The 14,359-nt window shown below is 35.3% G+C and overlaps 1 protein-coding gene across 2 annotated transcripts in view; it reads right to left on the minus strand.

Moving 5' to 3' along the window:
- Nucleotides 1-14,359, minus strand: part of RABGAP1 (RAB GTPase activating protein 1) — a 139,996-nt gene that overhangs the window by 71,659 nt on the left and 53,978 nt on the right. For both annotated transcript variants that reach the window (XM_019658789.1, XM_019658788.1), the window contains 3 exons: nt 9,301-9,475; nt 5,382-5,475; nt 1,691-1,841 (listed from right to left, as the gene is read on the minus strand). In XM_019658789.1, coding sequence (XP_019514334.1) covers nt 1,691-1,841; nt 5,382-5,475; nt 9,301-9,475 — 420 coding nt within the window. The remainder of the gene's footprint in view (nt 1-1,690; nt 1,842-5,381; nt 5,476-9,300; nt 9,476-14,359) is intronic.

Consider the following 14,359-nt stretch of genomic DNA (forward strand, 5'->3'; position numbering starts at 1 on the left):
CTGTTCCATCTCAGCTGTAGAAGGCAGTGTTACTGGCCCTCATGTGGGATCCGAACCAGGGCCCCGCTGCACAGAGCTGGCGCCCAAGCCAGCTCCCAACCAACGCGCCACTCGGCCGGCCCAACAGCTGATCTTTTACACATCATACAATTACCAAGTTCCTATTCGAGAAACAGACGTCACCATTTTCATGGAATAAGAAAAACAGAATACTTCATGTCTTTAAATTACTTGTATGAATAGCCACATCAAAAATATTTAAGGAATAATTTTTGGCCAACATTTCAAAGGACTTCAAAAGAGGTACTAGAAAGGAAGAGTTACAACTGAGAATTATATATCCAAAATGTGATTTGCCAACAGAAGAAAAAAATCAACAAGGTGTGCCTTTGCCAGCACTACATGTAACATACCCTCCCTCTTTCATGCCTCCATTCATACTACGAGTACAATGCTCTTCATCCTTCCATGCCTGGGAGCTCTTTTCTGGAATCCATCTTAGATGTTATACTCCTGATAAAGACTATCCTGTTCTCACACGATGAATTTATCACTACTTTTGATGTTTCCGACTGTGCTTTTTCAGACTATCACATGACATATATGTCTCTTATATGACAGTTAACTGCTTTTGTGTTTGACCTCCTAGCTCCAGCATTATGGTTATAATAGGCACTCAATAGATGCTGGTTAAACAATTATATCAATATAATGGAGGGAATGAGAATATTTGTTCTTAAAAAACATCTGTCTGGAAATAAGATGATGAGAAAGAACACCAATATTTTGAGCAAATCAATGTCATTACCTGGTCAGGGAAAGTCCAATTTCATGTTCAAATGCTATTCCTTCCTAACAAAAATTTTTAAAATAATAGTTTTATAGGGATATTATTCACCTTGTATAAGGTTTTTAATGTATTTCTAAAAGATGTCCATTGTCACACTGAAAAATTCTCATATATTATTGAGGGTTCTGAGCAATTCATTCATAAATCAGGTTAGGGACTTGCATGCCACTGGAGAAACTGCTTCTTAAATATAAATATTTCAAGAATTTGAGAAAACAAAAATGAAAGTTAAAACCAGTAACATGGTTGTAAAGACACAAAGCATTGCTTAACCTTGCAGAAAATAATTTCAAATTCTTTCATGCTTGTACTAGGAATAGTTTTTGTTACTTTGCTTGTAAAACCCTGAGGAATGCATGAACTTGAGAAGGGAATACTATAAAAAAATGAGACTTCTTCACTTTAGAGAAATGAGCTTAAAGGGAATATGGTTTAAGACAACAGAACCACGTTCTTTCAATTGTAGAAACTGGAAGTAGGCCTCATCTACAAAGAGTACATTTCTGTGAAATGTGAAAGGATTAAAACAAACAAGGAAGTTTTTACATATTGCACAGCACAACTGATGGGACTAAAAATGTAACTATGATAAAAAAGAATTTAGATACACAACGTGCAGAGGACATGCTCTGCCTCTGAGGTGAAGTCAGTCAAGGAAGAAAATCTATGCTTTTTTTGTGCCAACACTAGAAATAACTTTGGGCTAGAACTATAAAAGCTCTCTTCTTATATTAGATAAAGGAATTATAAAAAATTCTTAGAAATCAAATAGCCACAAGGATCTTTTCTTAACAAATTTCTAAAAGTATGAATGTTGAAGTTGAATTATCATCCGCTTACCTTTGTGATGAGGATTCGGTATTTTTCTACCAGGTGGTCATTGTTGTGACAACCTGCCAGCAGCTGCCAGACTTCTCCCCGAAGAGCTTCGGGAACACCGCTTCTTACTAAGGACGACAACTGCTTTGGTCTCACACTCAAGTTGAGATGCCTAAAAATAAAGCCATAAGCCAGAAGTGCATAAAAGAAAGATTCCACCAAGAGTGCTATTTCTATGAAAACTAAACTACATGATTTACAAAGACTTAATAAAGGTTACATACTACTACTAATAATAAAAAGATAAAGCTGTTAAATTAGATACTGCCAAGATAACTGTAAAAGATTGGGTGAGGAAAGAATTCTGCAGTCAGACTATTCCTAAGTATCTTTAATTTATTGCTCTACTTTTTTTTTTTTTTTAAATAAAAAGCAAAACTGGAAACCATAGCTTTATGGTTGTGGCTTATGTAAGGTAAACAAAGCAAAATTCCCACCACTACACACACAGCCAAAGATAAGGGCTTGGCCTTGCATCAAAAGTGACAAACTGTGTACTTACATACTCTATGTTAAAATAAATATTTGTTCTAAGTTAAAATAAATATTTAAAATAAATACAAAAATAAATGCTTTCAGCAGTTTTTATGATACCTTGCTTCAAGTGATTTTTGAGTGACTATGGTGATTAAGACAGTTTCTACTACACAAAGTGTGATCAAACAATACAGTGAATGTTTAAGTAAAAAAATTTATTACAGTAAAAGACACATTGCCATTAACCCCCCTCAAAATACTCCCCCTTGCTTCGAATACACTCATCCCATCATTCTTGCCACTTTCTGAAGCAATTCTGGAAGTCCTCTTTCGTGAGTGTCTTTAGTTGCACTGTCGTGGCTGCTACGTAATTCAAGGATTAAGTACACTATGGCCTGTGGGACAAATCCAGTCCACCACCTGCTTCTAAATCAACTTTTAATGAAACGCAGCCACTTTTATTTGTCTATTGTCTATGACTGCTTTTACACTACAACAGCAGAAGCGAGGGGTTGTGACACAAACTACTGGACCACAAAGCCTACAATATTTACAGTTGGCCCTTTACAGAAAAAATAAATCTAACTCTAGGTTTATTTGCTAACACTAGCTTACTTTATATTGGTAGAATTATTTTCAGAATAATTTATGTCATTGACACTATTACCTTCATCCAATTCAGATACTATTTTATACTAACATTAATTCTCTTACCCATTAAAAGTCACATTAAAGTGAATTTGGAGAATTAAAGCTCAGAAGTATTATTACTGATACTGCCACGAAAATCTAACGTAGAGTTAAAGAAATCAGCTTTGGGGTTGGAATTTAGATTGTGTTAAAAATTCTGGGCCTGCCATTTACTACCTAGAATTGCTGCTGACTTAATCTCTGAGCCAGTTTTCTCAACCGTAAAAATGGACACTAGTTCCTAAGGTTGTTACAGTTGAGATACTTAGCACAGTGCCTGGCATATAGCAAATTCACTAGTTCTTACGACAATTATTACAACATCCATTATTTTTAATCTACAATAATCCTAAATGGTAGTTTTATAGACTTGTGTTTTGTAAATGAAGCAGCAGATTCAGAAGCGTTAAGTGACTTGCCCAAGACCATACAGCTTAAAAGTAGGAAAGGTAGGCTTTGAAGCCAGGCTCTAACTTTCCATGATATTGTGATGCTTCCTATGTATAGAACACATATAATAATGATAAAAAATATATAATGAAATGAATTGAGGAGAAACGGTATTATTATTTCTGAAGACATGACCAAAACCAGCAAAATAGTTTTAAACACCCTGAGGACAGTTGAAGCAGACAGAAGCTCAGCTAATACATTTGAGAGGGAGAAGGACATCGCTTAATTAAGTGAATAACAAAATGAATAAGCAGAGCTTAATAACAAAACAAATTCCAAGCAACCATATAAAATGCTGGTGAGTTCATCTAATAAAATCTGGAGAAAAATGCTCTATCTAAATGGTTTTAAAACACTATTATATAACCATTCAGGCCTAAATTACATTTCTATTTTAGAGCAGAAACCGTTTTATACAGATGAAACTCCTGCCAGCAACAGTCCACACACTGTGAATTCACGAACTGAAAATATAATTGTGACAAAAGCATCAGCAGGTTTGTCTCCTGATTGCTAAAGGAAGATAAAAAATAAATGAGAACTATTCCCCTGGGGGGCTTTGGCAGAGTTCATTTATTACAACCACTTATGTAAAGACAAACCATGCTTTGGTTGGCATTTTCCTCCTATACACATTTGACATTTCCCAGTGTGAGTAGCGTTCTACCCAAAGCCTAAGTAAGGCCTTATGAGAGTGCTAGAAGCAGATGATGCCCGTTTGTAGTCTGACCCGTGAAGGGCACGAAGTTTTTTTTTGTTTGTTTTGTTTTTATTGGGGAATTAGGGGAAGGGGAACAGACAAGTTGCTGTCGTTTTGTTCTTCAGTCTAGTTGTGGAGGATGTTGCTTCACTGGCCCAAGTTGGCACCATCATTGCGCCTCTTCCCGGGCGAGGCAGATCAGTCGCCGGCTTTTGGACGGCCGCTCACAGCAGCTGCTGGCCGCTCACCCTGGCTGCTGGCTATACACGGTAGCCCATGGCAACCCACTGCCATCGCCAGCGACTCACGGCAGCCCAGCTCCAAGTCGAGCTGTTGTTCAGCATCTTAGCTGTAGAGGGCAGTGTCACTGGCCCTCATATGTGGGATCCGAACTGGGGCCCTCTGGCGTCCCAAGCCAGCTCTTAACCAACGCGCCACTAGGCCGGCCCACGAAGTTTTTTTAAATGCTGAGACACAGTTTTACTAACAATAGAGCAAAAGGCTTCAACAGTTAAAACTTCTGAGAAAAATCAAATCCTAAGTAACAGGCCCATGGGACGCTTATATGACAACCCTAATACCCAGGAAGTCTGAAATAGACAAATGTTCCAATCAGTTTCAAGCTCAACTTTTTTCAGCATATACTGACATCCCACACAGAGGAAAACAGGAAATGACATACATGTCTCACCAAACTGACTTACCAGAGTGTCTCTGGTTTCATGAACAAATACCTGATGGTAGTGTATTATTTTTCAACAGTTTATAAGACAGTGCTTCTTAACACTGTTGTCAAGCTAGCTCTTGAGCTGATGAGAAATTCCTGAATTTTACAAGTGTTAGTAGGAAAAGTAAATGGAAGAGCAGTTAATATATACTGTGTTTATAACATTCTGCTGTTACGTGAGGTACAAAACACAGATAATGAAAATCCCCCCAAGGGTCTCTTCTGTGGCTCTGTGCATTGTGTGAACAGCTCTACACTTCACTGATTACTGGGTATCATCTTAACTGCTGTGTATTATCTTAATCAGTCAATGGTCCCAACCTCTTATATATAAAGGACCTCTTTCCTTATTTATTCTCACCATGGATTCCATGTTTGAATAAATATTTTCTGCAACAATGAGAATTGATTAGGTTTATGAAATTCTAAAAGCTGATTTCAAATCTTCATTACTATCGTCATACACCTCTAAAAACAGATTCTAGAACATGAACTTCCTACTTTGGTTTCTATTATTGGTTCCAAAATTGAACATTATAGTTAGAGAAGACACCCTACCCATAAAATGAGAAATGCGGATGAAAAGGAGAACTACTCTAACTTACCATTTTGACAGCAGTTCTCCCCATGTTTCAAGAATTTTTTCTGCACATTCTTTGGATACATCACCAGATCCACTCAAAAGAGGTTCATCGTTATCTTTAATAAACAAAACACACAAAAAAAGATAACAGAGGTGGCTATGCTAGCCAGAAGAATGACATGGAAAGGTAATAGTCAAATTTGAAAGATTTTACTGGTAGCATAAAGCTGTAATTTATAATTTCTCTTTTAGTATACAGGTATAAATACAAAGAAAATAAAAATGGTCCTAGGTGAAATGCTGTTCTAATCTCTTTCATTCTCTTTTGCTTTCCAAACAGGTCCTCATTATGTCAACTGCAGAAAAGAGCCTTTTAATTATAAAATGATAGGACTCAAAATATGGCATGTTCTCTCTCCTTTTCCAAAGCAAAAAGGCTTTATACATGAAAATATACAGAGTCTTAGTTACAGTAGTTTACAAAATTACAAACCACCTAAGTGTTCAACAACAGGAGTAGAGAATGGCTGAATATTGTGTTTATAATGTAACTGAATGTTTACATTTGTTTACATAATGATATGGCAAAATGCCACATAAAATAAAAATCTCAAGTGCTAAATCTTCATTATGATCTAATGTATGTTAAAAATAGCAAATCGTCTGGAATGAACTATGCTAAGGCATTAACAAGTACTGCCTCCAAATGGTGAGGTTACAATAGATTTTTTCTCTCCTTCATGTTTTCATGCCTTTCTAAATTTTCTACAATGGCATACACTACTTTACAATAAAAGCACAAAAATATTTTAAAAAACCAAAATGAATCATTTCATATTTAATTCAAGTAATTAGGAGAAGTAAATGTAAATGCTAATTTAAAGACTGTAAGATAAGAAGACAGTGAATAAGTGACACTGATAAAGGCATGTGAGAGGCACTGAGAAGTGTAATGAAAATGGGGGGAAAATAAGGACTAAGTAACTACTTAATCTTTTTTTTTTGTTGGACACTTGGGGAGTTTTCAACTTTTTGCTACAAATAGAATCAGGATGAACAGATCTCACTGCTTTCATTGGGTGTATGCCCGGAAGTGGACTTCCTGAGTTAAAAAAACATATACTTTTAAGGATTTTGAACCTTACTGACAAACTGCCTTCCAAAATGGTTTTACCAATTTATATTTCCACTAGTTGGGTACAACAGTACTTGTTTCCATGTGTCCTCACCAAAGCTGTTTCCAGGTTTTTTTATTTAACTTGCCTAAACAAAGTTTGGAGCTTTATACACCTGGTGATTAAATCATAGATTTGCATCCCTACTAGAGATAGAAATGATCAGAGAGCACTGATATTAAAGGCTCTGCAATCTATGATACTTATTATTAAACTTTATTACATTATAATGTCTTAGACACTATCATTAGTTTTGATGGTAAGGTAGGGAAGAAGTCAAGACTGAATGTAAATGAGAACATCTGTAGATGAATGAATAAGCAAAAGACAAAGAAAGGCTCAGGGCACTAAGATAAACTTCTACTTTCTATTTTGCCAGAATTGGCCCTACTTTCTAATGCCTCAACTAATTCTCTTCTACTCATTAAAATATCAATGTAATACAACTCTGGGGTGAAAGCAGCTATAAAAAAGGCACTAAAATTTACAAGAGATGACAATTCCTTCAAAGAGATTACAAAGACCTATCATAAAACTCTCTTTTACTGTTTTGGATGCTTTCAACAATCTGGATAAGTAGTAGTTTAAAATTGGTGTTTTTGACTCCATGTACCTAAGGTAAGGGTACGGGTGGGGAGTCAGCAGGCAATGTGAGTTTCAGAATGTTGTTTCTGAACATCCCCCCAACCCTGCTAACTGCTGGCTTCCTGCCGGAGAGCATAAATGTCCTATGGATAAGGAGTCTCTCTAAAGGACCGTAGCCATTTCTTTCCAAGGAGTGAACAGATCACAATAGGACCTGTTCCCTGGTTTGTATACTGGGTTAGAGAGAAATAAATGATGACACGGCTGCAGTCTTCTTTGGTTCCAGTTAGCATCTACCACATCCCAGGAATTGTTCTACACTAGGGAAATCATGTGGGGCAAAAAAGGACACACTCGCTTCCTTTCCAAAGCTTGTGTTCTAGCATTCTCTGAATCTCTCCCAATGCCGTTAGTCCTCATCTCTCTCTAGTTAAGAATCGTTAAGTAAAGGCCTTTGGAACCCCCTCAATTATATTTTAAAAAATCTATGCCTACTATAGGCTAGGAACTAGATGTCAGTCCTAATGGCATCCTTTAGCTGGGCCCAAATTTCTTTGTAACTGATATTCTTTAAAATGTAGAGTATGGAGATTAGAGCATTCTCTGGTTTCATAATCAGTAGTGTCTTTCTCAATTTTTGGTGGTGTTTGTTTTTATTGCTTAGCTTAAGAGGAGCAGAGTTCTGTAAACTCTTACTTGCTTTGCCACATTAAGCAGTGTTGACCTAGAAGGGAAGCTGCAATTCTCAAGACCACCAGTTATACAGCAGACAATCTCAAACGAGAGAAACAATTCATTCTTGCCAGCTTTAACACAAGGCTTGAATTGGCTCTGGAGGGAGAATCGAAACTGTCTCTGTGACTTCTTCAAAAACGATACATGCTCTCTTTGCACTTCAAAACACAAATGCTTTATGTGAACTAAATGCACAGCAATGATGACAGAACAGAGCTCAGACTGTTAACTCATAGACTTGGATTAAAATCCTCCCTGCCGATTTCTAGCCATGTGACCTTGTGCAAATTTGCTTTAGTGAGATTGTATTTCCTTACGTGCAAAATAAGGATAATAATAAATCCTACTTTGGGGGGGGGTTTGTTAGGATTATATAAACATAGCATTATTTTACTTTATAAACAAAGTGCCTGCCTACCACATATTAAGCATCTAATAATTGGTGGCCATTAGTATTACTAATAAATGATCCTCAGTTGATTAGTCATAGAAATTACAGGGAACAGTGGGAAGTGGAAAGTCAGAGTTTGCTCTAAACTTGAAAAACATACATCTAATCATGGATATGTATTACTTTTAACCTAGTCAATCATTCATGCCCCTCCATGCCATTGTTAAAGCAACTTCTTCGCCAGCAGTGCCCAGACCAGCTCACATACCCCGGTGAACTCTCCTTGCACTTTAAAAGTCTCAGCTCAAAAATTCATGATGCCCCACCACATTCCCCACCAAGAAAAACGATTCTCTTCTGTGAACCTCTCAGAGACACATGCTTCATATGACCTTCTATCAGAATCAGCTTTTTTCCCCCGTAAAAAATAAAGCCCTGGTAAAAAACTATAAATTAGAAATGCCTCCCAAACTTTCATTTTTTCTGTGCTCCTTTCCTCCTTTTCCCACTTCTATGTAGCATATTTTAATAGAGATCGACAGACCAACAAATTAGTTCATAGTGTAACCATGAAAAAAAGAGAGACAAAAACCCAGCTGGTTGATTCCTAATGTGTATCAGTGTAAAAACCCAATAATGTATAAATATAAATTTGTATATTTTTATATATTTTGTGACAGGGTCAAATGTGGAAGCCACTTGGCAAATGAACTTGTCCCTATAAATCAGATGAGACAGAAACATTTATTTAGGTGGATGCTCTGTAAAATTTGCTCTAAAAATGTGCTATACACTAAGCTAGCATTAGACTAAATCTTTAAAAAAGGACTAAGTATAAATCTCATTTTGTCCAACTCGATTACAATTATCTTAAAGAAGGTCCCGCGTTAATCATTTCTGAATCTCCCACAGGCCTCTGCATACAGTAGACTCTCTGACGTATTTACTGAAAGAATTTCAAATGCTATGTGACATTATCAATTCCCTGATAAGATTACAATAGTCCGCGTGGTTCTCCACCCCCAAACAGAAATGAAGCGCTCCCTACACTTTACCTTCCTCTTCGTCATCTTCTGGAGGCGAAGGTATCATCGAACTCTGAGATCCAGACTGTGGCAGGCGGATTGAGGGACTGGCTGTAGTTTTCCTCCTCTCTCTTTCTGATTCACTTTCCAAGCATACAACTTCGTAGAGAGTGTCAGTATTGTTCTTTCTCTCCTTCTGCTTTATCTTGAAGATGAAAAAATGTTATTTATTAAGTGGCAAAATTATTTTTTTAATTGAGCGCTACTTCTGACTTCACATAGGATGTGAGAATAAAAAGGTATTACTTTAAATATCTACACTAAATGTAACCTTTTCTAGATAGAAAAGTATATGTTTAGATTTTAAAACCCTTAGGAAAATAGGGTATTTGCTGAGAAGGACTTAAGTGCTGCAGCTTTCTTTATTGTCCTAAGGCTGTATCATCAAACATCCAACTACCAATATTTATTAAGTGTGAACTAAAAAGTTAACTGTTCGGCAGCTTCCAAGTTACTTTAAGGTGTCCTTCACAGTTTCGTACATAAAACTACACACCAAAAAAGTTGTACAATATTCTAAAACAAAGTTTAGGACTAAGAAAGTCCTCTTATTTCCATGTTTTCCCCTCACACTTTTAGCTTAATTAAAACAGTGTAGGAAACTTTCCTTCACTAAATGTTACAACTGAGGGTGGGGGGAAGAGGTGAGCGACAGAAAGAGATTAATAGAATACACAAAAATTTTGATAACTCAAATTGGCTTGTATTTCGATTTTATTTTGAGGTAAACACGTAACAGTTTAAACTGACTTAAATTAAAAATTAAGAGCAGGGACTGTAAAACTCTACCAGTAAATTAATTAAACATATTAACATTTCATATTACATCCAGTTTGAGGAGGAGGAGGGGGAAAAAAGAGCAAAGTACAGAGCAGGAGGAAACAGCAGAACTGCAGGAAAAGACAGAGAGACAACTAGCAAGGTGACTACACCAAAGAGCAACACATGTGCACATAAAGCGAAAATACAGAAAGGGGGAGAAATAAGAACTTCAGTAGGTGCAGAAATACCAGGCAGAATACATTTTCTCATGTACATTTGGGTTAAGTAAAATTACCCCAATCCTGGAAGGCCAAGATAATGGCAACATGTCCTTTCAATATCATCCTGAAGCAATGTTTAATACAGGAGTCAGTAACCTTTTCTGTAAAGGGCCAAATAGTAAATGTTTTAGGCTATGTGGGCTAGGAATCTCTGGGCAGCTACTCAACTCTGCCATGACAGTGCAAAAGCAGCCACAGACCGTGAGTGAGTACGGCTGTGTTCCAAACACAACGATGGAAACAAGTACCAAGCCAGTTTTGACCCATAAACAATAGTTTGCCAACTTTGTTTTAACATGTCCACCCAAGGATTATTTAATTTTCTTGATGAATAAATGATTTTGACTTAGCTACTTACTATTAATTAAGGACCCAGACTCTGTGAAGTTACATATTAACCTGTAGGTTTGTATCCAGTAGACATGCAAATGATTTCTGTCCAACAGAAAAAGATAACCCAAAGGTCACCTATAGGACATTAACCAGTTTTGTTTCTAACCTAGCAATCTTTTTCTAATATTCTGTTTTTATTTTTATTTTTTATTTTTTAAACTCAGTTCCTCAAATACTTAGAACCAGTTTTACCATCTTACTGATTCCCCCAATACTTAATGAATTGAATTAAAATCTTTGACACGTTCATTCTAAATTTGTAATTATGATGTTTAACTTTTACATATTTATACTTAGATAGAAAATAGGATTTACATTTTTTGTTTTGTTATAAATTACTCTCTGAAACATTAATTGCTATCTGAAATAGTTGAAAGATGAACAATAACATCTTTTAAAAAATTTATCAGAGACTATATAAATGTGATAACCACTGCAGTCCACCTAGAAACTCTGCTGTAATAGTAACCAGAACAATATTGCCTTTGAAGTCAGATAAACACAGAGTCAAGAACAAGACCCCAATGTTAAGTCAAGTCCTCCCGCTATTAAAAATGCGGTTCACTGTTAAAGCTGGGTAACAGTACCCGGGGACTTGTTATACTATTCTTTTTGTTTCTGTATATGTTTTAATTATCTGTAATAAAAAGCTTTATAAAAAGCACTCTTGAAAGACCAAAAAAAGGTAGACTTGAATAAATAGAAAGACGTCACATGGTCTTGGATAAGATCACTTGACATCATACAGATGTCAATTCTCCCCAATAAAAGTACCAATAGTTTTTTCCAGAGCTACAAAAGTTGAATCTAAAGTTTATATAAAAAGTAAACAAGACTATCCAACAAAACCCAGAAAAAGAACAAGTGGGGAGGGAAAGTAGCCCTACCACATATTAAAAGATACTACGAAGTCTATGTAATTAATACAGTGTGGTATTGGAACATGAATAACATAAAAACCAATGGGGAAAAATATATAAACCAGAAAGAGGCCCAAATACACATGCAAATGTAACATATGATAAAGGTGGCACTGCAAATCAATGAGGGAAAAGTTAGACTTTCCAAAGAATGGTATTGGGACAAGTGAATGGCCACCTGGAAAAAGACCGAATCCAATCTATACTTTACACTATACACCAGAATAAACTAATGAACCAGAGATCTATAGTTATAAAATAAAATCATACAAGTAATAAAAGAAAATGTGTAATTTCCTTTATCACTTGTGTTGGGAAAGCATTTTTAATTATGACCCCAAATCCAGAAGCTTTAAAAGAAAAACTTGATAAATTTGAGTACATAAAGAGAAATTGTGTGGCAAAAGCCCAAAAGACCATGGTAATTTAAGTCAAAAGACAAGTGACAAACCAGGAGAAATATTTGCAACTTATGTCTCAAAGGGTTAATCTCTCAAATCTATAAAGGACATGTAAAAATTAAGAGGAAAAGACCAAAACCAAAGAGCAAAAAATATGAAGAGACAATTTACAGAAAAGGAAACAAAAATCACCCTTAAGCATATGGAAAAATGGTTGTTTTCATTTACCAGAGGCTAAATGAAAACTACCATTAGGTCCTTAAGTTCTACAACACATTCTTAAAAAGCCTGTGGAGAAACAGGTACTCTCATACTTTGTTAATCTCAATGGCTACAACCTCTACAGAAGGGAATTTAGAAAATGTAATAAAGTCATATATGCAAAATTACCATGTGTGCCAACAGGAATCTACTTTAATAGGAAGCTGAGATGCACTTTTATAAAATTAAAACAACACAAGGTTCTATATTGCACCATTTGGAATACCAAATGATTGGGGGGGGAAATCCAAGATTCCACCAACAGAGGACTAGTTGAAAAGATTGTGATTTATCCAAACACAGTACTACTATGCAGCCATTAAACAAGAATGAGAAAGATCTCTATGAAGTTATGTGGAATGATCTCCAGGGTATATTAAGTTAAAAAAGCAAGGTGCAGGGCAGATTAACAGTATGATAGTTTTTGTCTAAAAAGGGAGTTAAAAATATATAGAAGTATTTTACTATTTTCACAAAAAGAAACATTGGAAAGATAACCCTGAAACCAATGACAATGGTTACCTATGGAGTTGGCAGGAGACAGATCTAAATGAAGGCAAGAACTCTCAGTATACATTTTAATGTAATTGTACCCTATGAGTATTTTAAATATTCAAAAAATAAATTAAAACAAACTGGGGAAAAAAAAAGCCAAGCCCCCAAACTGAAAGTAGGGAAATAAATAAACCTAACTATATGTCAAATGGTAATATAACCACAATGAAAAAAAATATTTGAAGAAACTGTTGAATGCAGTACTAATTTTATAATCTCACTGAACACGTTCAAAGAATATGAACATGTTCAAAGAAAATCTAAAACTTCACTCCTAATTGCACTACTGCTTTTTTTAAGTGAATATCAACACATGGGAATTTAAAACTCTACAGATTCAAGTAATTTCATATTACATGCCTCTGTTTTTCATATATGCAAAATGAAAAAACTGTAAAAATACATAGGTACTATGGTTACATTAATAGATGTTTCTCCAAAAATTTGTTTAATACACTAAGTATTTTGGAAACCTTTTCATTTAGATGTTTACATACTGATTTTTATATATTGCTATTAAAGTATGGGTTTTATTTCCAATTGAAAGAAACTTGTACAACCATAAGTTGTACATAAATTACAGTGTGGCATTGCATATATTTTTAAAATGGTTTATTAATTGATGCTTAATTACCTACATCAGTAATTGTATTAAAATATAAGCTTTTTCTCATTGGAATTTTAAATAGTTGAAATTTGTATTTCATAAGCTCCTACTCACATAATAGTACCTTTTTTCAACAGACATTTAACAAGTTTATAAAAATTTTGTTATAAATTTGCTCAGAGCAATAAATTAAAGACCATTTACTAAGGGTGTTTCCTGCAACACAGATATTTTTAAGTTCTTTGATGAAGTAGAATAAAGCAAATAACTCAAATATATTAGTTTTAAATGAGATACTCAATATTAAAAAATATATAAATATAAAAGAAAAGAAGAAAATCCTGTAATGTTAAATTACTACAGAAAAATATGTGCATGAACTCAGCTGATTTAAGCAAGAATCATCAATGGATACTAACACCATTAGTTAGGAAGTTGCTGAGGAATAGGATATGTAGAAGTTGCCAAAGTACTGCCCCCAAAGATTACTTGCTAAATGCAAAGAGAAAACTCTACTTTTAGAAAACAACTTTTATAAAGGAGAAATCCAGCGAAGTCAGATAAACCACCTTAACCAATTGATCACACTTCCCAGAAACAGTGGAACAACTAGTTATCATGTACCTACTGATTTAGCTAAACAGCTCTAGTAAACATTTTCGTATTTTTTATCTTGAGAGGTAACAGTGTAAGTTTAGTGTGTGTGTGTGTGTGTGTGTGTGTGTGTGTGTGTGTGTGTGTGCATGTGTGTGTGCTCTCTCTCTCTCTCTCTCTCTAAGAGGCCCAGGGTTCCAATATAGTTATACTGATTACTTGTCTATATGACACTGGCCACATCATTTAGTCTTT

Source organism: Hipposideros armiger, unplaced genomic scaffold, assembly GCF_001890085.2.
Source record: "Hipposideros armiger isolate ML-2016 unplaced genomic scaffold, ASM189008v1 scaffold_290, whole genome shotgun sequence".
NCBI classification, from domain to species: Eukaryota; Metazoa; Chordata; class Mammalia; order Chiroptera; family Hipposideridae; genus Hipposideros; species Hipposideros armiger.